The sequence below is a fragment of the Mesoplodon mirus genome (assembly GCF_964341445.2).
Source record: "Mesoplodon mirus genome assembly, chromosome: 5".
NCBI classification, from domain to species: Eukaryota; Metazoa; Chordata; class Mammalia; order Artiodactyla; family Ziphiidae; genus Mesoplodon; species Mesoplodon mirus.
The window spans coordinates 36944754-36966374 of record NC_138980.1 but is presented as its reverse complement, the minus strand read 5'-3'; the positions used below and the strand labels follow the sequence as shown (position 1 = coordinate 36966374).

Here is a 21621-nt window from a genome sequence, read left to right as displayed (position 1 = left end):
TTCAGTTGAGTGATAATGTGCCTTTAATATGCCTCCAATACTTTGCTCATCTCTTTACATTAAAAAAGAAAAAAAAAAAAGCAGGCTTGGGGCACAGCACCTTGGCAGGCAATAGTATCTACCCAGAATTTAAAAACATTGCTTTGTTTTCATGTTTATCTCCTATTCGTGATAAAGTTATCTCCTATTTGTGGCTTAGTGGTTTTATACTTGAAATGGTGATATACAGTACCTACTTAATGTAAACCTAAACTAATAACACTTACTCAAGAGAAGTTATAGATAACGAAATGTACTGAATAGAGTGATACCAATAAGCTAGAAATGAGCAAACCTAAGTCTACACACTGCGGGTGACCAAAAGTGACATTCTAGCTATTCCTGAAGAATTTCTAACCAAGCTCTGTGGCCTGTGCCTTCAGCCTGGAGGCAAAATCCAGGGTAGCAAAATCAGGTGTCTATTGGGTATCTTGCTAAAATGCAGATTCTGATTCAGGTCTGGGTTGGGGCCTGGGAGTCTGTATTTTCAACAGATTTCCAGGTGATGCTGATGCTGTTTTGGGAGCTGCAAGAAAGCAGCAGGCTCCAGAAGGAAAAAAAAAAAATCTAAGTGTGCTACCGCACACCTCTGCTCAACTCTGGTTAGTGACATTCACATTGGTAGCTTGAAATCAGCCATAGTTGAAGTATACTTACTTATACCAAGAAAATCAGCACTACAAGCCAGGGTCCAATTTATTGTTTTATTGTCTTCAAGACTTAAAGTGATGGGAAAATAGTAAAATTTACAATAAACTATACACACCCAGGCACACATAGAAACACAGACAGACAGAAACACACATTCTCCCCCCAGAGAAGCAGCTGTTGTTAAACATTCACCACACCCCACTGGTTGTACAGAAATGTGTAGAACAACCATGTAAATACACGTGTCCTAGATTAGAGGTTGGCAAACTTCTATAAAGCCACAAAGAGTAAATATTTTAAGTTTGTTGGCCCGACAGTCCGTTAAAAGGGCTCAGCTCTGCTTCTGCAGCTCAAAAGCAGCCATAGACATTATGTCAATGACTAAGTATGGCTGTTTTCAAATAACTCTATATTTATGGACACTGAAATTTAAATTCCATACAATTTTCACATGTCATGAGCAATTCTTCTTTTGGTTTTCTCCCAATAATTAAAAATGTGGCCCACAGGCTACAGGACCTCCTCCTCCAGATCATACTGGAGCAGGAGTGAAGCTGGGACTCAAACAGGAAAAAAGGGGACACAAAGTCCCAAGCAGAGGGATCAGCCAGTGCAAAGATCCTGAGGCTGGAAGGGGTTTGGTGAGCTCCAAGGACACAGAAAGACCCATATGGCTGAACTGCAACGAGCAAGGGGAAGCATGGCAGCAAAAAACAGGGGGGCTTTGTAAGCCTGAACAAGAGGTTTAGAATTTATTCCAAGTTCAGTAGAAAGCCCTTTGGAAGCACTGAGGAAAGATGTGCCCTTGATCTAACTCACATTTTTGAAAGATTCCTCTGTGTGCTGCTTATTTCATAAGAATGAAAGGAAAGAGAGCAAAGAGAGAGAAAGATGCTATCGGGTTTTCCAGGAGAGAGATGAGAATGGTCTGGCCTGGAGTAGGGAGAGAGAGCCCTGCTGGGGAGATCTGGGCTCTATTTAGGAGATGAGGCAGAGCCCGCGGGATGTTGCGTAGCAGGTGAGTCGCGAATGAGCCCAGGGCGTCCAATATTCTCCTCTCAGTCATGGGGGGGGGGGGAGGGAGTGGCCATCAGCCCACGTGATCGATGAAGACACTCGATGAGGCTCGGTGCCAGGCGCTGTTCAGTACGGGGCCTCAGGGGCCAGTCGTCCTGGAGCTCCCATTCTGATGGCTCTGTGAGGTCAAGTCCCGGATCAACACCTGTGCCCCGCCCCGCCATGAACCTTCCCTTTGGCCAGTGATCCTCAACCTCTGACCTCTACTCCCCCAACCATCACCCACCTCTCCACGTGGCCTCAGAAAGTTTGCCTAAAGTACTGGTCCCTTAGAAGGGGAAACTGAGGCCTGGGGTGACACAAGGCGCCCCACGACCCCCTACAGGCCTCCCTCCAGGCCTCGGGACCGCGCACATGGAAAGCCCCGCCCCCCGCCCCGACCCAGGGATCTACCTAGGAGAAGGCGTCGGTCGCGGCGCCCTCCACGGTTCAAGCTCCCACCGAGGGTGCGAGGCCGAAAAACAAGCGGAAAGCAGCAGCGTGAAGACCCACTCCGGGCGCGCAGCCGCAGGGAACGCAGATTCCCACATTGCTCGCGGCGCGCGCGAGGCCCACTACGCGTGCGCCCTGCCCTGCCCTGCCCACGCCCCCTCGGTCGGCGGGAAAAGGAGGCGGGGGCGGTTAATGCGCAGGCGCGTGCTCCGAGCTTGGCCCGGCTCGGACCCGGATCCCGAGAGCTTCTCAGCGCTGGGCTCCGCGCGCAGCCGCTAACTGCCCGCTTTGCTCGGAGTCGACTTGGAAAGTGCGCACGCGCGGGAGTTTCTGGCAGAAGGCAGACGAGCCCGGGCCGGCGCGGGGCCTTGTGGGAGGGCTTAAGGAAGTAAAATGGCGGACCTGGCGAACGAAGGTAGGGGAGGCGCCGTCGGGGGCCAGCCGGCGGCCAGGGAACGGGCGGCGGGAGGCCCGGGGGCCACAGGCCCGAGGGCTGAGCACCCCGGGGTGCGGGGGGCCTGTCTCCTCCGGGAGAGCGGCCCAGCGGGTCCCGCAGCCGTCCCCCATTGCGTCCCCTCAGGCCGGGCTCACCGGCCCGGCCCATCACTCCCGGTAGCCCCGGCCCTGCCACCGTCCGGCCAGACGGCTCTGGAGACGGCGGGGGCCGCGGCCCTGAGGCCCTTCCGCCTCGCAGGCCAGGCCGGGGGCCGAAGGGGGCGGGAGCGCGGCCTCAACGCCTCGGCCTCGGATGTAAATGGATCTCCGGGCCTGGTCGCGGGCCCAGCGCGCCACGCTCCCTCCCCGCCCCCTCGTTATCGGGGACCCCGGCTTTTCCCCTTCCCCGGCCTGGCTGCCGAGCCGGCCCACCCCCTGGTCCTGTGGGCTTCTCATCCTCCGCGGGCCTGCCCCACGCCGAGGATGGAGAACGTCCTGTTTGTTTTCACCCCCACCCCCAATTCAGCCCCCCAGTTCCCGCCAGTTCCCTCGGATCCTTCCTGGCGACCCGAGAGTCGCGTCTCGTCTCCGCTCATTTAGGTCCAGCCGCAGGATGTGAGCCACTGAATGCCCTGGCGGCTTTTCGGCCGTTTTTTTTGGTTGCACTCTCAGACAGAGACAGAGACTGTGCGATCCCCTCCTCTGCGGAGCGCTGACATCCTGGCTGAGCGATTTTGACAAGGTTACAGTTCCGAATGGCCCAGGGAGAGCGCCCCATCAGCCGCTGTCTGATGAAATCAATCGTGGCGTTGAGATCTCTAGTAGCTTCAAGACTTTCTGAGGCCTATTTTTAGCTCCCTCCGTGTCCAGGTGCACAACTACAGGCAAGCGATCTACCTGCCTGGCCCTGATTTCCCCCCATACCCTGCTCCCTGCTGGCCTGAGGTTTGTACTGAGCGGCACGAATGCACGAATGACAAATAATAAGTGCTCACCCTGCTGGAGCATTTGGAGTGCTACCAGGTACTGTTCAAAGCCTTGGGCGCGTGTGATCTGGAGTAACCCTCACTCCTCACAAAAGCTCCCGGAGGAAGGTACCGTGGGCTCCTGTTCTCCATGAGGAAGCTGAGTTAGAGTGGTTAAGTTACTTGTCCAAGGCAGGTCACACAGCTAGTAAGGAGCAGGGATGTGGATCAAGGTGGTCTGACTTCAGAACACCCCCCACCCCCACCCCGCCATGTACGCCGCATGTCTTTGATAAGACAAAGGAGCCGGTGGAGGGTTGAGGCATTCCATTCACAAGATCCATTTACAGGCAGAACAGGGACTGGATAAATGCGAGTCAGTATGACACACTTTGTGTATTTGTGTACTGGGCTCATTCATTTTCTTGAATTCAAGACTCGTGCGACGTCGCGTTCGACATCTCCATTTGGATGTGCAATAGTCACATCACACAAAACCCCTGTCTTTCTCCCCCAAACCCGCCCACCCCACCGTCGTTCTCCACTTGTAGTAAACGGCAAGTCCATCCTTTGAATGGCTCAGGCCAAACACCTTGATGTCGCCCTTGACTCCTCTTTCTCTCCCGTGCCACAGCACATCTTGTCAGTTCTACCTTAAAAATCTTTCCGGGGGTGACCACTTCTCACCACCACCACTGCTGCTGCCTGGGCCTCCCTTCCACCTTTAGCCAGCTGACAGTTTCCCAACCCCGAAGGCAGATGGCCCCCGAGACCTCCCTGTCCTCCTCTCCCGCCACTCTGTCCCCGACGGGCCCTGCTTTATCCACTCTGGCTGTCTCCGCGTCCCTTGCGTGGTCCACATCCTCTCTCCTGTATGCCTTTGGACCCGCTGGTTCCTCTGCCTGAGTCAGCCTTCCTGCACGTGTCCCCACGGCTCGCTCCTGCCCCTCCTGTAGGTTTTTACTCACATGTTCCCTTATCGTTGAGAACTTCTCTGGCCACCTATTTCAAATCGTATCCGCGTTCCCTATCCCCTCTGCCCCGCCTCATGTTGCCCCACGGCACTTAGCACCAACCCGGCGTGCTAGGTCTGCTTGTTTGCTTCTAGAACGTAAGCTCCATGAGGGCGAGGATTTCTCTCTGCCACTGATGGATCCCCCACCCCAATTAGGATAGTGCCTGGCGCAGAATAGGTGTCCAAGAAATGTTTGTTGAAGGAATGAGTGAATTCATCAGTCAGGACCTTCGTGGTGAGGTATACCTTTGAGCACAAAGGGAAAATTATGGATTCCTGTTTTCCAGGGACACCATTTCTAGCATATGCGCTGACACATGAGCTGTCGATTGTAAATTGCGTGGTTGAACAGGTTAAGTGTAAGATAGAGAAAACGGACTGTTTTGTAGGACTTAAAGTTTTTGCCTAGTAAATGCCACACTCACCTAGTACTTTGCCTCTGACACTAGTTCTGGCCTAGCTGTCTCCAAAAACATCAAATCTTAGTGGTCTTTTATGCCTCTCATATCTCTGCTGCCCTTTAATTGGTTGTCATGTGTTTCTCCACTCCATTTCTGGTTTGGGCTTGTGCAGCCTGTTAGGATCTTTAATTTCTTATCCACTATGTGAACTAGGAATTCCTTGCCTATGCATTTTGAAGCTTTAGGGACTGTGCCATACGTGTGCTTTCCCACTTGTTGTTTAATCTCAGACGCCCCTCTCGGCTTCTGCCTTTCCAGACTGGGATCCTAAGCATATCCGTCCTCACACCTGGGCATCTATAGAGAGAGAAAACAGCACGGGTGATCCCGATGTGCAGCTAGGGTTGAGAAGCACTGGCTTGAGTAGTACAGGTTAGGAGCGCTGTGCTTGTGTGGAAAGAAGCACTTCCAGTTGTGTATCCAGAATAGCACCTTGCTGGCTCTCCTTACCATGGCGATCTCAGCTGTGAGAGCAACTCCCATGGCCCTTTGTTGGTAGTCCTGTAGTCCATGACTACTAAGGCCCAACTGGAATGTTTCTCTCCTAGGAGTGTGTGGGTGTTGTACACTTGTGTCCTGGGATATTCTCTTCTGCTCGGCATTTCGCTACTGATACATCCCAAAGTCGTTAATCATCCTGTCTCTGGAGTTATTCTGCCTTGTAGACCGGCATCGGGATTTGAAGGCAGCGTTTAGTCCCTGGTAAAGGTAAAGAGACTGAGAAGAGGGTGAGCAAAGCATATTTGAGCTATAGGAGATCTTGGATTCTAGATCCCAGCCTTAAAAGATACCACGTGCATATGACGCCTTGCCAGCCTGCGGACACGCAGGGTGGAAACCCAAGAGACCGTATAAAGCAGGGTTCTCGACTTTGGCCCTATCGACATCTTGGACCCGGTGATTCTCTGTTGAGGGGCTGTCCTCTGCTCTGTAGGATGTTGAGCATCATAGCAGCATCCCTGACTACACATAAGATCCCAGTAGCACACACCCTCCCCTGCACCCCTACCCCAGGGGTCATGACAGCCAAAAATGTCTTCAGACATTGTGTAGTGTCCCAGGGCAGGAGGTGGGGAGAATCACCCTCAGTGAGAGCCTCCATATAAAGTGATGGTTGGGCACAGGCTTTGCATTAGAACCGGGTTTGTGTTTTTACTCTGCCTTGTACTCTCTGAGTGACTTTGGCCAAATTCTTAACTCCTTTGAGCCTCAGTTTTCTAACCAACAAAATGAGGATAACGATGATCGTATCTATCCCATGGTTGCTGTGACCCTTGGCTGAATTAACGCATATAAATTCTTTAGCGCCTATCTCAGCCTGGTAATAAACAGTAAATAGTAGCTATTTTTACTGTGGTGGACTTATGTTACAGACCCATTTAGCTGAAGTGTTCAAAGTGAAGCAAGAGAGGGCAAGAAGTGAGTCTGAACAGTGCAGGTGAATCCACCCCCACTGAATCCACCCCCTGGGGTGAGCCCAGGATGAGAGGCAGCCAGAGCTGGGCTGTCCGTCCTCTTAGGTTCTGTCTTGACTTTGATTGCGTGATCATCTAGGCAGGGGCTCTCAGCCCCGGCACTCTAGGCATTTGGGGCCAGATAATTCTCTGTTGTCAGGCTGTGCTGGGCATTGTAGGATGTTGATCAGCTTCCCTGGTCTCGACCCACTAGATGCCAATAGCACCCTCCCCCCTCCGCCAGTCATGTCAACCAGAAGTGTCCAGACATTGCTCAGTGTCCCCTGGTGGGGGGAGCCCCCCCACAGTTGCCCCCCATTGAGAACCCCCGATCTGGCCTGACCAAGTATCAGTCCAGAGATTTTCAAGGGTGGTTTGGCTTTCATCAGTTCTCACCTTACTTTTTGATTTAAAACCTAACCCCAGAGAAGATGGGATGCAGCTGAGTTTTTATTGATGAGCTAGAACTCAGAACAGTTGGAATCCTCAGTTCACTTGATTCTCATCACCCCCTTCCCCTGCCCTAAACTTAATTCTTAGGAGAAGTGAGAAGCAATTTTTCAAAGTTTTCATGAAGTTATGATGAACATTAACCCTGGGGTTTGTCCTGAGGTCAACTCTCGCGTGCCTCTCACCCCCGGGGCAGATGGGGCCTGGCGGCAGCTGAGGGTACCATACTAAAGTCTTTATGTACTTGGAAGAAAATTTAAATTTTGACGGGGATCCTTTGTATAGACAGAAAAGCTTGCAGTTCTGCAAGTTTAAAACTTCTCCACCACATCTCCAGCCTGCCTCCCAGTTAACTGGAAAATGGACTCACCCCAGCAGTCCCGTTACCTGCGGGCATCCTGGGGTATGAGGGCCGGTTGGGATCTGCTATGTGCTTGTACGCTGAAGGAGCTGGAGAGAGAGGAGGTGACAGGAAGTTCCTAGGGTCAGAGCCAGGGAGCTTAATTAGAATGGCCTTGGGAGCGGGGACGGTGTTTGGGGCCGGCCAAGGGGGCATTTTAGGTACCAGTCGAATTCCTGCCTAGTAAGTGAGTTCAGGCCCAGAGAATAGGCTGGGGTAGAGTGGGAAATGGGGGCCATTTGGGGAGCAATGGGATGGATTTGGGGGACTTGAAAAGGGCCTTTCTCATGTAATGAAAACTACCTGGGAAAGGCAGCTGGTATTGACCTGGCCGAGCCTTGGTAGCTCTCCATGGTACTTTGAAAGCATCAGGAGGCAGATGGGTTTGCTTCGTTGTCTATTCATGATCTGGTGGTAGTGCTGGCAGCAAGCAGCAGGGGTTCTCTGTTTTGTTTGAAGGGGGTTTGTTTTTGCCACCTTCGTGCACTAACCTTCCTGTGGTCCCACGAGCCGTGTTCGGTGTGGCTGTGCACTGCTTGGTAGAAAACTATACAGCACAGGGTCTCAGAGTAAAGTCCCTGTACTCCACTTCATCCTCGGTTGTCTTGGCACTTGGTGCTATTGCGTAGCACTTGCTGTGAATCTTAACCCTGACCGCGCTTCACGCTTATTTGAGGAGGTTGTGGAGGAGAATTAAAACTGATGCTTTGGCTGCACCGTTGGAGATTGTTGCAGGAGGTCCACAGTGTCTAGGACCCCACAGATGTTTTACGACGTGGAGCCAGAGTCAAAAACCACAGGCAGAAGTTGTAACCTTGCTTTGGGGGCAAACAGGCGTATATAATTTGGCTCATTAAGGTTTGCCTTTGCTTTTAATTAGGAGCCAGTACTTAAGAATTCCGAGATTTCAGGGGAAAGAATAATCCAGGCTTCTGATTTCTCTTGAAAAACAGCAACCAGCCTCAGCCTGCATTCCTGCACAGTAATGATTTGCCAGGACTAAGGAGCAGCTGCCACCTTGAGATAGACTGTGCCTTCCTGGACGCCGCTGTCTCCACCGACTTGCTTGGGACCTGGCCCGCTTCCCCCTTTTCCAGTGCCTGCCTGACCTTGGCTGGCATTTGGGTTTCAGCCCTGTCGTAGCACCTCTTAGACAGGTGCTTGGCCTGAGTGGGGCCTGTAGGGAGATCCATGTGGGTTTCTCCCCGTCTCAAGCCTCAAAGGAATTTTAGACCGGAACTGACTGGCAGGCTCCGGGTGATAGCTTGTGGCACAGTCGGAAGTGCCCTTGGTTTGTGTCTTGTCTCTGCCACTTGGCCAGGAGCTTGGGCAAATTGTTTGACCTCAATTCCTGCATCTGTAGAATGGGAACGATGCTAATCAAGTCTGAGGATTGTTGTGTGAAAGGAACGTATGGCACGGGATTGGCCCACTGGTGGGTGCAGATCTATGTCAGTTACTACTGGCTGTTAGTCTTCTGATTGGATGCCTAGGTAGAGAAAAAGCTCCTTTCGGGTTATAGCAGAGTTTCATTGAGACATTCCAGTGGGATCTGTCCTGTGTATTGTGGGATGTTTGGCAGTGCCCCTGACCTCTACCCAAATGTCTCTAGACGTTGTCAGATGTCCCCTCGGGGGCAAAATCGCCCCTGTTTGAGTACCCCTGTGTTAGGGGATTCTGTTGACCCTCCCCCTGCCAAGAGACTGTGCAACATAGTCCTCTGATCTACTAAAGTCCTAGGATGCTGCACACATTTAAATACACAAATGGAGCCGGAGGGAGAGAGGAGGTAATTCACAGATGCTGGGGCGTCACCCTGGTTTGTGCCGTCTGACCCACTGAGAATTTACTTTGGTGTATTATGTGAGTTAGGGATCTGACTCAGTCTTTTTCTCAACCTCAGCACAGTTGATATTTGGGGTTGGATCATTTGTGGTTGGGGGAGCGTCCTGTGCACAGTAGGAGGCTGATCAGCACCCCTGACCTCCATCCACTGGATGCTGTTAGTAACTCCTCCCCATCGTAATACCCAAGAATGTTTTCAGACATTGCCCAGTGTCCGGGGGGTGGAATCGGGGGCAAAATAAAAGCGTCCAAGAATAAGCTGTTTGCCAACTAGAGCTTAGGGCTCACCCTCCCAACCTTTTTTTTCCATTATGGCCTTTTGGCAGCCGTAGGCATCATGGACTTCATGTCCCTGTTAAGGGGGAACAGTGTTTTCCGTGACCTTCAGCACTGTTCCAAGTTCAAGGGGAGGACCTTCCGAGATGCTCTGCATCTGGGCCATTCCCTTTCACGGGGGCTGAAGCCCAAGGCCATGTCTGTAAGAGGAGTTGGCCTGTCCCAGTGTGCCCACCTCCAGCCACTGAGTCTAGGAGCCCAGCTCATCCTTTCCAGTGGATCATTTTGACTCCCTGGGCCCTCGTTCTCCTGAAACCTGACAGAGACGACAGTGGTTTCTCCATGCACGTGTCTAGGAGGTAAGCTTTGCTTTTGCAGTACATTTTAAATGCCTTTGCTAAATTAAACTCGCCCAGGCTTGCCACCCAGAATTTTGAGAATTCATAGGCCCAGAATTAACGCCTGTGTTGCATCTGTAACAGCAGAGCGGGAGTGGGGAACACAGTTCCGGAGAGTTTGGCTTCTCAGGTGGCAGGAGTGAGAAAACAGGCTCCTGTTTGCTCAGAGGAGAAGGGATGTTTTGCAGCATTGATGTGGCCGCTGGGGATCTGAGAGTCTAGGGCCTGGGTTACTCTTCATCAGTGCCACTTGGAGGGGGCCGCCTGCTTGTGGAGTCCTGTCAGAAAAATGGGGGTTGTGATTGCTGACCACGTCGGCCACTGAGTGAGCGAGGCGTGCTTCCACAGCTCAGGCACCAGCACGCTCTGTCTCCAGAATAGTCAGGCTCCAGCCGCCTCGCCCAGGCTGCAAGGCCACAAGACTTGCCTGAGCCTCCCTGTCACTGCCGCTTCTCACCTGGACAGCACCTGAGGGCTCCTCGCTGGCCCCTTGGCAACAACTCCTGCCTCCCTGAGATCTGTTCTCCTCACCACTCCCAGGGTGACCTTCCCCGACATCATATTACAAAATTTCATGACACGCAGAAATGGAAAGGATTCGTGAGGACCACTGCCAGGTGGTCTTTCCGAAAAATGAACCGGATCATATCACACCCCTGCTTGGACTCCTCACCATGCTCCCCCTCCCCAAACTCCTACCCTCCCCTAAGGAAACTCTGGGGTCACATGGGCTCTTCCGGGTTCTTCCTGTCCTTAGGATGTTCGTTCCTGGGGCTCCCTCTGCCCGGCATACTCTGCCTTCACCTGGTCGCTCCTTCACACCCAAGGTTCAGATGGCGCCTGGGAGAGGCCTTCCCCCCACCCCCCACCACCGCGGCCCCCTTCTGCCCACCACCCTGCTCCAGCGGCCGTCTAGCGCCTGCCTCCAGGGTTTCCTCATTATCCCCGCACGCCTCCGGCTGCTTGTTTTTCTCTTCTCTTCCCACTAGATGGCTGCGGCCTCGTCCACCTTTCCTCCTGTCTCCAGTGCCTGGTGCCTCGCACCTGGCTCATCGTGGGTTCTCAGGAAGTCGTGTTGCTGTGAGCAGGGCTTGGCTAGCGGGCCTGCCGTCGGCTCTCACCTCAGTGATTCCCTCGGCCTCAGAAGGGCTCAAGGGATTATGAGAGACTATTTGTGGTGAGGTGTCCTCATGTCCAGGCAACTCTTGGAAGGGGCCAGACCGAGAGGTGTTTATCATCGTTGAGGGCCTGGCGACAGTCCTGGAGTCCAAGACCCCTGCTTTGAGACGGCGTCAGTGTACCTGCAGTCTCTGTGGAATTCTAGTAACAGTAGTAACGCCAGCGTGGAATTTGGACTGCGTGCCAGCCGCTTCCCAAGCACTTGATAGGCATCATTTCCTTCAGTCCTTCCGAACCGACTGGGGTGTAGGTACCATCCCTGTTGACAGACACAGGCAGTAGGTGGGGAAAGCACGTGAACTTGCCCAGGGTCCCAGCCACAGGTGGTTGAGGCCCATCTGAACACACCCAGAAACCAGCGCCCGCGTTCCCAAACTTCATCATTTGGTCTGCAGCCTCAGCAGATTTTCTGGAGTCCTTAGCTCTCCTTCCTGTGAGGGGATTTCCGCTGTCTTCACTGGAACTTTCCCCTGAATCTTCAGCGGCCGCTTGCATCGATACTTCATCTCAGCTGTGCTTGTGTCGCGCCATCTAGTGGCAGAATAGAAAAGTGCTGTCAAAGCTGGCTCCCCGATTTCTCAGTAGTTTTAGGTGAGGTTGCTGACTTTGTTTGATTTTTTAATAGGTTTATGGGGGTTTTCCTGGATTTAAGGCACAGAGGTATCCAAAGTGCAAGGTCTTCCCCAGAAGCTTGTAGTCTGAGTGACTTTGTTTGATTTTTTAATAGGTTTATGGGGGTTTTCCTGGATTTAAGGCGCAGAGGTATCCAAAGTGCAAGGTCTGCCCCAGCAGCTTGTAGTCTGAGTGGATGGGGCAGGGGTGGAGGGATCGGAGAGGGCTGCAGGGCTGGTGCTTCTAGAAGCAAAGAAAGTGGATGTGGCTTGGCCTGAGAGGGGTCGAGGGAGATGTGAGGCACCCAACTTGGAAGTCAGGCTTAGGGTTCTGGTCCCACCTCTGCTGTGTACCAGCTTCGTGACTTGGGCAGGGCACGTGTCTCTCCGAGGCCTCTCAGTCTTGTTTTGTGATTTGCAAATCAGAGACGATAAATAATTTCTATGCCATAGGGCTGTGATGACATTGAATGAGACGGGGTATGTAAAGCGCCTGCCTCTGGGTCTAGTTAGGGCCATTCAGCAAATCCAAGTGGCTTATTACCCCCGCTGTTGTCAGAAATGTAGGGTCATGTTAGAGCCCTGAAGAGTGGCTCGGGTTTCAGTAGGTGATGGTAATTTTGTGATGAAGAGCATTCCAGCAAGAAGGGCATAAGATGAAAGATATACCATCATTTCCCAAAACTGTGCCCCCCTATGATTTCCACGAGACCAGTTGAGAGCTGCCTGAGGAAAAATATATTCAAGTACCAAAAAAAGAATGAAGGGACCCACTGCCCACTAGCTGAGCCTGCGGTACACTGAAATCAGAGAGGTATTGCCTAGCAACAGCATGATTGAGATCAGTTCTACTCTTCACCAAAGAATTAGTTGGCGAACAGAGTTGACACATCGGTGACAAATTCACCTTTATGTTGCTGCACAGGACTGTTTATAATAATTCCTGAGAAAAGAAAGGACTCGAAGGGTTGAGATAGTAAGTGTCGCAGGATTAAAGCTGTTGCCACGTATTAACAGACTGTTGTTTGTGTTGGCAAGATGCTTTCCATATTTTTTGCACAGATAAGATTAAGACACATCAGCGCAGGATTAAAGCTCATTTTGCACAACTACCTTGCTGACATTTTGGACAAGAATTCTTTGTGGCTTTCCAGATGGGGGCTATTTCCTGGCAGGTGTTCGATCCATCGTTTAGGAGGGGAATAAACAGAACAGGCCAAGATATTCCAGATTCCCTTCACTGTGTGTTTTCCTGGGTCTACATATTTTCTTCTGTTTAGTTTAGCAGACATCCTCAGAGACAGAGGCTGGAGGCAGCCACAGGGGCGTGCCAGAGCTTGTCGAGGGGCAGGCCTGCCCGTGGCTTCTGTGTACTTGCCTCCCTGCACAGTGTGAAGAAGGAAAGCCTGCATGCGGTGCTGAAAACACACAGAGAATGTGTGTGTTTTCACCTTCGGTGTGAATGTGTTACGTAGAGTCTCCCACGGTTACACATTTGACAGCTGCAGAGGCGTAGCAGGCCTCACCGTTAAGCGTGGGTCTCCATTCTCTCCTCGAGGAGCCTGAGGGTCTGCCCTTGGTGTAACTGCACACTCATCTGAAGCAGATGGTCGCAAGACTTGCTGGAAGCCTCGGGCCCACCCCACAGTCCATCGCTCACCCTCTAGTTTCGTTTGTACTCTTCCAGAGATGTTTGTCTAGAATGTTCACTGACAGCTGCTTTATTCCTGATGTTACTTCTCAAAAGAAGAGTCTCAGTTTCTTAGCTTCGAGGCCCACCTGAGCGGGAAAGATGGGAGGAAGCAAAATGGGGTGGTGACTTCTCCCTTTTGTCCTTGCGGTGCATGGGTAGTAGCGGGGGTCAGGGACCAGGGACAGGCCCGCCTGGGTTGGAGACCCAGCCCCACCTTGGACAAGTCGCTCGCCCTCTCTGAGTCTCCGTTCCTGTTCTGTAAACTAAGGACCTACCTCCTAAGGTGGTTGTGAAGTTTCAGGACAGTGATGTGGATAAAGCGCTGAGCACCTCGGGGCCTGGCCTGTAAGCTTTCTGATCGATGACTGCTGGCCTGTGTGAGAGACCATCCCAGGGTTCTGGGAAAACCCCATCTGGGAATGTCCTCGCTGTGACTACGTGGCAGAGGCCTGGAGGGTGGGGGCACACACCCTTCTACCCCGGGGCCACCTCTGGGGTCCAGGCCAGCTCCTCGCTCCCCTTCCCTTGCTTGCAGTAGGGACTTGGCCTCCTTTCCTCACATCCGGGCAGCTGCCGTCACCCACCCTCTCCCTAGGAGTTCCTCCTCCTTAGACTGGCTGCAGGGCAGTACCCCCTCCGTCCCCTTCCTTGCTGGTCTGAAATAGACACAGGAGGCATTTTGTTTCAAGGGTTTTGCCACCAGTCAATCTCTGGGCAGAAAAGACACAGATTAAACCCTGAGTGCTGTACCCTGGACTGCTTGTAGTGGTGGTATCAGGAATCCCACTGTTTTAATTCTGACAAGTGTGGGGCTTCTTAAAACTCTCCTCCTCCTTTGTACCCTCCTTACCCACTAATTGAGGAGGCAGTTTACAGGCTCTCTCCCTGACAAAGACATTGTACACAGATTACAGCGATGCCTTCAGGGTGGGGCTTTTAGAACTTCCCATGCACGCACCCACCCAAGCCATCCGAGGACTTTCCCTTGTCCCAGTGCCCCTGGTCAGTCGTTTCTGCTTTAGTAGAAGGGCCTGCCTCCTTGGTGACCCCTTTGTTACCCAGGGACCTCCACTCCCTGCAGGGAGAATGGTCTACGGCCCTTTGGGTCAGGAGGCAGCCTGCACCTTAGGGACCCCCGACTTCTTTGGAGCCATCTTTGGTTCCTTTGCTCAAGATAGGAACTGCCTGAGTGTGATTGGTGCTTACCTGCCAGGAGCTTCTACGCTGGGCCATGCAGGTGTGAGGGATTGCACTCCGCTCCTCTCGCCCTGGGCTGGCGTGTTTCCCATCTGTCTTTAAGGGAGTCCAGTGGTGCCACGCTGACCTTCCTCCAGTTCCTCCAGTGCTGCCTCATTCCTCCCCGCTCCTGGTCACCTGGCTAAATGCTGTTCCTTCTGCTTAAGTGGCATTTCCTTCAAGAAGCCCTCCCTGATCTGCTCCTTCTCTGCAGCCTCACGGGGTTGGGTGCCCCAGCTCCACGGTCTGAGTGCCTTCTGTGCTTCCCCTGTGTTGTAACGTCCAACTAAGTCTGATGTCAGCTCCTGGCAGGCAGGGGACATGTCTCTCCATGTCACCAGCACACCGTAGAAGCCAGCATGGTGCCTGGTACACAGTGGGCACTCAGATGTGTGGAATCGCTGGAAGTTGTAGTTGACAAGTGACTGTCATGATTGCCTCTATGAACGTAGCGCGAGGTGCAGCTGGAGGAGTGGTTCCCGGCTCAGCTGGGTGGGCAGGGCACCCTGACGGTCACAGCCACGTCAGCAGTGCCCCTGGGAGCAGGGAGGGGTCCCAGACATCTGGCAGAGGGGTGGCACAGGAGCAGAGATCTGCGACTTCCCACACCTGGGCTTACCTGTCTGTGCTTATCACCAGGACTGCGAAGACCAAGTCCAGAACCCAGTCCTGGTCCTTGGGGATCACAGCTGTGCTGCCCCAAGGTTTACATCCAAAGCAGACAGTTGGGTGGAGGGTGGCAGGGGACAGGAGGGAGAGCCCGTGCTGTGGGCCGGGATGTCACCGGGGAGGTGTCACCAGGGGCTACTCCTTTCAGCCTGTCCAGGTCTGTCCCCGGCCTCCCAGCCACCACCCACCGCCCCCTGGGGGATCGGGGAAGCAGGGGCTTTCCCTTGCTGGGAGCTGGGATCACGGTTGGGCTCAGGCAGGGAGCCATCTGGGGCACAGGAGCTGAGGAGGGTCGTGTGGAGGAGAATGGGGGAGGGGTTCAGACCAAGAGCAGCCACCTTGGACTTGGCATCGGCACCTTGGGAAGCTGAGGTGAGGCCGACGCACTCAGCGTGTCCCAGACGGTAGTGCCTGCGCCACCCAGAGCAGGGCTGTTCTTTGAGGTGACTTGAGGGTTCCGAATCCCACCCCACTTCACACAGCAGTGTTGGCCGCAGTCACCCAAGGTTCTCAGGCCTCGTCACGGGTGTTCCTGGAAAGGGGTTGCCTGGTCAGATAACTTTGGGGAACATTTGGTGAAACAGGTTTCTTTACTGTTGGTTTTCTTAACCCTTCTTATGTTGATGAGTCTGTTCAATGCTCCAGGTGGGCTGTTTTTTTACAGACTAATTTGATGAAGGAGTATTTATTTATTTGGCTGCGTCGGGTCTTAGTTGTGGCATGCGGACCGTTTGCTGCGGTGCGCGGGCTTCTCCCTACTTGGTGCGCGGGCTTAGTTGCTCCACAGCTTGTGGGATCTTAGCTCCCCGACCAGGGATCGAACCCACGTCCTTGCATTGGTAGGCAGATTCTTAACCACTGGATCACCAGGGAAGTCCCAGGGAGCACTTCACAGAACCAAAAAACAAAGAAAAAAACACCTGGTGGACAGAAGCTGGATCAAGTAATGTGTATTTGGTTAACGTTTTAATATTTTAGGTCTTTGCGGTGGCCTAGGTCTCTCTGCAAATCTCTGGTGGTGGTTTTCCCTTCACTTGTGAAAGAAAAGCTGGACTGGGGCTTCAGGCAGGTCCAAGGAGCCTCGTTGCTTCTGTCCCCTGTTCGTTCCCCGAACTTGGGTGTCAGTTGTCTGGATGACGCTGCTTTTTCGGTGACAACCAGAAGCATTGGTGATGTGGGACAGTTAAAGACAGTCTGCCTGGAAGGGGGCACGTGTGTGTTGCTGCCGTGGACTCGGGACTAGCTTGCAGTTTACGGACTTTGGGACCTAAAGCGGATGAGCAGAAATGAAACACGCATGGCTCTGATGCTTTGTGTCTTTGGTAGAGAACTGACCAAAGTTCTGTCCCCCAAACCTGCCCTCCGCAGGGGTCCCTGTGGCCCGCGAGGTGGGCTTCCAGGGCCCAGGCCTCCCTGGCCCCAGCCCGTGTGGCCCACGGCGTTCCGCTTGCTCTCTAACTGCTTGTTGAGCATGTGTTATGTGTGAGACTGCGTTTGGCTCTGAAGATACAGAGGCGAACACAACAGAGGCCCCACTCTTATGGAGCTTAAGGTCCAGGAGAGGATACTGCCAGGGGAGCAAATAAGCAAATAGCATGTGTGTGTGCGCGCGCACGCACACACACATACACACACACACACACACACACACACGGCCACGTAAACAGACACAACCCTCCCTTTTCATCAGACATTTTACCCTGAAGTTTTCTGCCCCCGGCTTCCCGTTCCGCATTTTCCGCATTTTTCCTGTGATGCCTTGCACAGAACAAGGGCTTCATAAATATTTATGTGATCACATAGCAGCTGGTGCTACCCATGTGAAGAAGTACAGAAGGAGTTTAGTTCAAACATTTACTGGACGGTTCTTACACTGCACACACCAGGTGACAGGCTGCGTGCAGAGCTGTTTCAGATGCTGTGTCTGTGATCTCTCAGCCTCCTGGACAGGTAGCCTTGGTGTAACCCATGCAGGATATAAGCCAGAGCAGGCTTCAGGAGCCCAGTTCAAACTGGGAGCATCCTGGAGGAGGTGGTGTCTCTACCTGAATGTGTGTCGGCCACGGAAGAGAAGTTGAGAATGTCTTGGAGGCAGAGGGACGAAGCCAGGCAGAAGTCCAGAGGCGTGGGACATGCTGGGGACTCTTCAGTGCCACAGTCATGGTCGGTGTGGGGTGGCCTTTTTGAACGGCCTTCAACCCTAGTATGGGAGGAGTTGCCCAGTTGAAAGTGTGAGTTTCACACCAGTGGTTCTGGCTGCTCTGTGGAGGCCTCACTTCAGGGGGTGAGGGTAGAGGCAGAGAGAGGAGGGAGGTCTGAACTACAGCAGTGGAGGTGACGAGGGGAGGTCTGCTTTCCAAGCTCAGAGCCCCATGCCCCCCTCTCGCTGGCCTCTGCCCGCAGCCGTGCGACATGCCCCGTTGCCGTGCAGGAGGGTTCCTCCAGCAGATGGGACCTCTCCCAGCTTGCGCCCAGACCCTGCCGTGTGGTCCAGGAGGTGCTGGGCAGGACCTTCGCACCACAGGCAGCCTCCTGCTGAAACTAATTCTGTTCCCGTCCTGCCCCGGGAGCCCACAGGCAGCCCCTCCTGGGTGCCTGCACATCAGCCATCACAGTTCCAGCACCAGGAAGCTCTTCCTCTACCACTCAGATGCTTCCTCTCCGTTCCAGTCTTCCTTACAGCCTGGCAGTCATTTTCTCAGTGCCCCCCTTGCCTTACTGATCCCTCCATCAAGTACTTGTTGAATCCCTGCAGGGTGCCGATTACTGTTCTCAGACCGTGGGACACAAGGGGCACGAGGCAGAGGCTCCTATCTCATAGAGTTGATCCCTTACTAGGGGAGACAGACCATAATAAACCCCCACACACACGGTACATCAGGTGGTGATGCCTGCTAGGAAGAGAAGGAGCATTTTGGCTTCACTGTGAGGCCAGTCCCAGGTTTCTTCTACAGGGTATGGTGTGTGTTTAATTAAGTCTACAGCGGCTAGTCCTCTCCTCCCGGAGAGGCCGGAGGCTCTTAGAGACAAGGGACAGACAGAAGTCAAGCTCAGGCCAGCTTAAGCAAAAATCAGCATCTGCTGGCCTCACTGAAGAGTCAGGGTGGGGGTGGGGTTAGCTTCGGGCCTGCTGGCCCGGGCCTCCAGCCGCGTCTCCAGGATTCAGTTTCTTCCTCCATCCCCAGCTCTGCTTCCTGCCGGATTGGCTCTGCTCCAGGGCCCCTTGTGGTGACACCCGGCTGCTGGCAGCCCCAGCAGAGAAAGAGCGCCCCTTCCCCAGTAGCTCCAACGGAAGTCCTGGACCCGAGTCTCATCCGCTGGCTGCGGCCTGGCCTTATTCATGTGCCGCCGTGTCCCCTGGGGCCAGGGCATGCAGTATTCTCCTCCTCGGGCCTGGAGCCAGGTTGGGCTCCATCTCAACCACGGAGGTGAGGAAGGCCGGGGGGCCCTAGGCTGACCAAAATCCCAGCTCCTTCCTGCACACCCCCGAGCCTTGCGGTTGGCCGGCAGTCGGATGCAGAAGTGAGGCTGGAGTCTGGCCCCACAGCCCCGGGTGCTAGGCTTATGGGGTAAAGGGCAGCGCCAGAAGGTGTCTGGGCTTGCCCGTGGTAGACATGGTGTGGAGAAGCTGCAGCTGTCCCCAGAGTCCCTCCAGCTTTCCTTTGCTGTCATTTACTGCCCGGCAGTAAGCACATTCATGCTTTCATTCGATCCCCCGGGTTTGTGGAGCAGCAACTGTGCATCTGTGCCGGGGAGACAGCTGTCTTGGGAAGCATGGAAGACCCTTCCACGCCTCCACCCTCCTCCCTTTTGGCAGTTTGGTCTCCTAGATGTCATTCACCCCAGTGGTTGTGTGGGCTGTGCCTGGGGAGGACTGTCGTGGTGAATCGGACCCAAGTGCCACAAGGCTTCAGTGAGCACAGCGGAGGGAATGGTCACCATCGGTGGGCTGTGGCCCCAAAGTGAAGATTGGTGTCTGTCCTACTCCTCTGTGGGGTGGGAATTTTCGGGGTGGGGAGTGGGACAGTGTCCCATTTGCCCATCTCGGTCTTGTCCTTTTGCCCCCCAAACCTTGTCCCCCCCGCCCCCCCTCTGCTTTCCTGTGGGTGATCGCCTTCGCCCCCTTCCCCAAACTCTGTTCTCTTTGTGCTTCCTCCACTCCTTTTACAACCGTCCCAAATCCTTGGCGTCGCCACCATCCGCCCCTCGGGCTCCCTGTCACCTTCACACCTGCCCCTCTCCCTTCACTCTTCTCCTTGAGGCTTCAACACAGCTGCCTCTTCTCGGGAGCGTTTCCCTGATGCTCCAGACCAGACTCTCCGACCGCGTCCCACAGAAGCGCTCTCATGGCCCGCAGACTGTGTCCCCTCCCGCGTAGTGGTCCTGCCGGGTTAAAGCTGTGTGAGTGCGGGTTCCTGGTTCACCTCGGTTCCCCACAACTGAGGGACGGGGAAGGGTTGTGCAAGTGCTCCCCAAATTCATGACCCCCCGGCTTCCCATCAACGCCACTCTCCAGGCCTCGAGTGCTGAGGGAGGCCCTGGGCACGCCAGCAGGGCTCATCAGCGCACCCAGAGCCGCGCGCCCCGGCCCCAGGCAGTGAGGCAGGCGCCTCCGGGCCCCCCATGGGTTAAGGCAGTCCTTGTCCAGAACCCGCTGGCCAGTGGCAGGGCCTTCCTGAGCGGCCGCCCGCTTGGGCAAGTGGCCAAGAGCCATGGACTCAGCTGCCTGAGAACTACCGGCGGCATCTCCCTGGTCCAGTGACAACATCCCAAAGGGTTTCTTCCTTCAACAGCAGCTGTGCAAGATGGCCTTTCAGACTTCTCACAACTCCACACTTCTTTTTTTTTAACGGGTGCTCACTTAGAGACCCAGGTGGAATGCAGGGCTGACTTGAGCAGAGTAAGCTCTCCAAAGAGCATGCGTCCCGTGGGCAGAGGTTGCAAATGGGTCACCCCTGGCCTCAGCTGGCCTGCAGATGTGGAAAAATTAAAAACCTAGGGATTTCCCTGGCGGGCCAGTGGTCAAAAATCGACAGTTTCATTGCCGGGGCCCGGGTTCAATCCCTGGTCGGGGAACTAAGATCCTGCAAGCCACGTGGCGTGACCAAAAAAAAAAAAATTAAAAAACTAAAACTAGTCTCCAGCCTTTGAAATTGGGGACCTGCCGTCTCTGTGCCTCGTTCCTGCAGCACCACGGTTGGTGGCGCTGAGTAGCAGCCGCCCAGGCACCCTGCAGCCTGCCACCCTCCACATCGCACTCCCTCCGTCAGTGACATGGCCTGTTCTGAGTGAGTCTTGAAACCTTTTTATTGGTGTGTACATGCACACAGAAAAGTGCACGTATCCTACCACTGTGTCGAGTTTTTACACACCGAACACTTCCCCTCATCCATGTGAAGAAACTGTTTTCTGAGCTATTTGATGATCTTGCGAGTTACTAGTTTTATACCAGGTTTGTTTTTTGTTTTTAACTTATTACAAACGAATGTAGCTTTGTTTACTGTACGAATATAGTGTTGGGGGGAAAAACACCAATTTTTCTTTTTGCAGAAAAGCCTGCCATTGCTCCGCCCGTCTTTGTGTTTCAGAAGGATAAAGGACAAAAGGTAAGGGGCCGGTATGTTCTCCCTTCACTTGGTTACTCTGCCTTGTTTTCTCCCCAAGCTCTCTCTCCCCAGGTCGCATGGCCGAGGAACCTTCTGCCACGGAGGAAAGGCCCGGTGGCTTTAGGTTACCATGGCACGAGGTTAAGACGGGGTGTGTATGGACAGGGCTCAGAGACCCTGCTTTAAAAAAACAGTGGAAGAATCAGCTTCCTTCTCATTCCTAATGATTTGCTTTAGAAGTACTGTGCATTAGGAAATCTGGTAGGAGAGAGAGAAAGGGGACCGGGGACAGGGGGAGGGAGGAGAGGAGAGGGAGCAGTGCTGGTTAAGGGGAAAATAGGACCTTTAAAGATTTTCACGGGATTTTTTTGGCCCCAACCAACTTGGCATAAATGCATTTCGAACAATTAGTAGTCAGCTTGCATTATATATTCACCACCCATCTTTGTTAGCTTGCTTCCCCCTTCTTGGGCTTTAAATGTCTCCTTTTCCCTGATGTTGGAAGTACCTCGCCTAATTCATCGTGATGAGCTAGCAGCCCGTCAGAGGACTGGTGGGTGCGTGCAGCAGTGCCTTCCCACAAAGTCGCATGTGGTTGCTCATCTTGAAGTCATTGGGGTTGTGTCCAGAGATGGTTGATGTTCTGTGGTGATGCCTCCCAAGCTTGTATGAGGACTCCCTCTATTTGTCCAAAAAATGGATGGTCCCTGCCCTCATGCCCGGGGGCAG

At 53.7% G+C, this 21621-nt stretch overlaps 1 protein-coding gene and 1 long non-coding RNA gene across 8 annotated transcripts in view; one reads left to right on the top strand and one right to left on the bottom strand.

The window, feature by feature from the left end:
- Positions 1–729: 729 nt before the first annotated feature.
- Positions 730–2455, bottom strand: LOC309805001. The gene is made up of 2 exons (XR_014294212.1): positions 2161–2455; positions 730–1885 (listed from the first exon to the last, which is right to left on the bottom strand). It is a non-coding gene; the product is annotated as an uncharacterized lncRNA (long non-coding RNA).
- A 39-nt stretch (positions 2456–2494) lies between these two features.
- The window catches only part of RANBP3 (RAN binding protein 3), a 54736-nt gene continuing 35609 nt past the window's right edge, over positions 2495–21621 (top strand). For all 7 annotated transcript variants that reach the window (XM_082622740.1, XM_082622741.1, XM_082622738.1 and 4 more), the window contains exons 1-2: positions 2495–2614; positions 20837–20892. In XM_082622740.1, the coding sequence (XP_082478866.1) occupies positions 2593–2614; positions 20837–20892 (78 nt within the window). In that variant the 5' untranslated portion in view covers positions 2495–2592. The remainder of the gene's footprint in view (positions 2615–20836; positions 20893–21621) is intronic.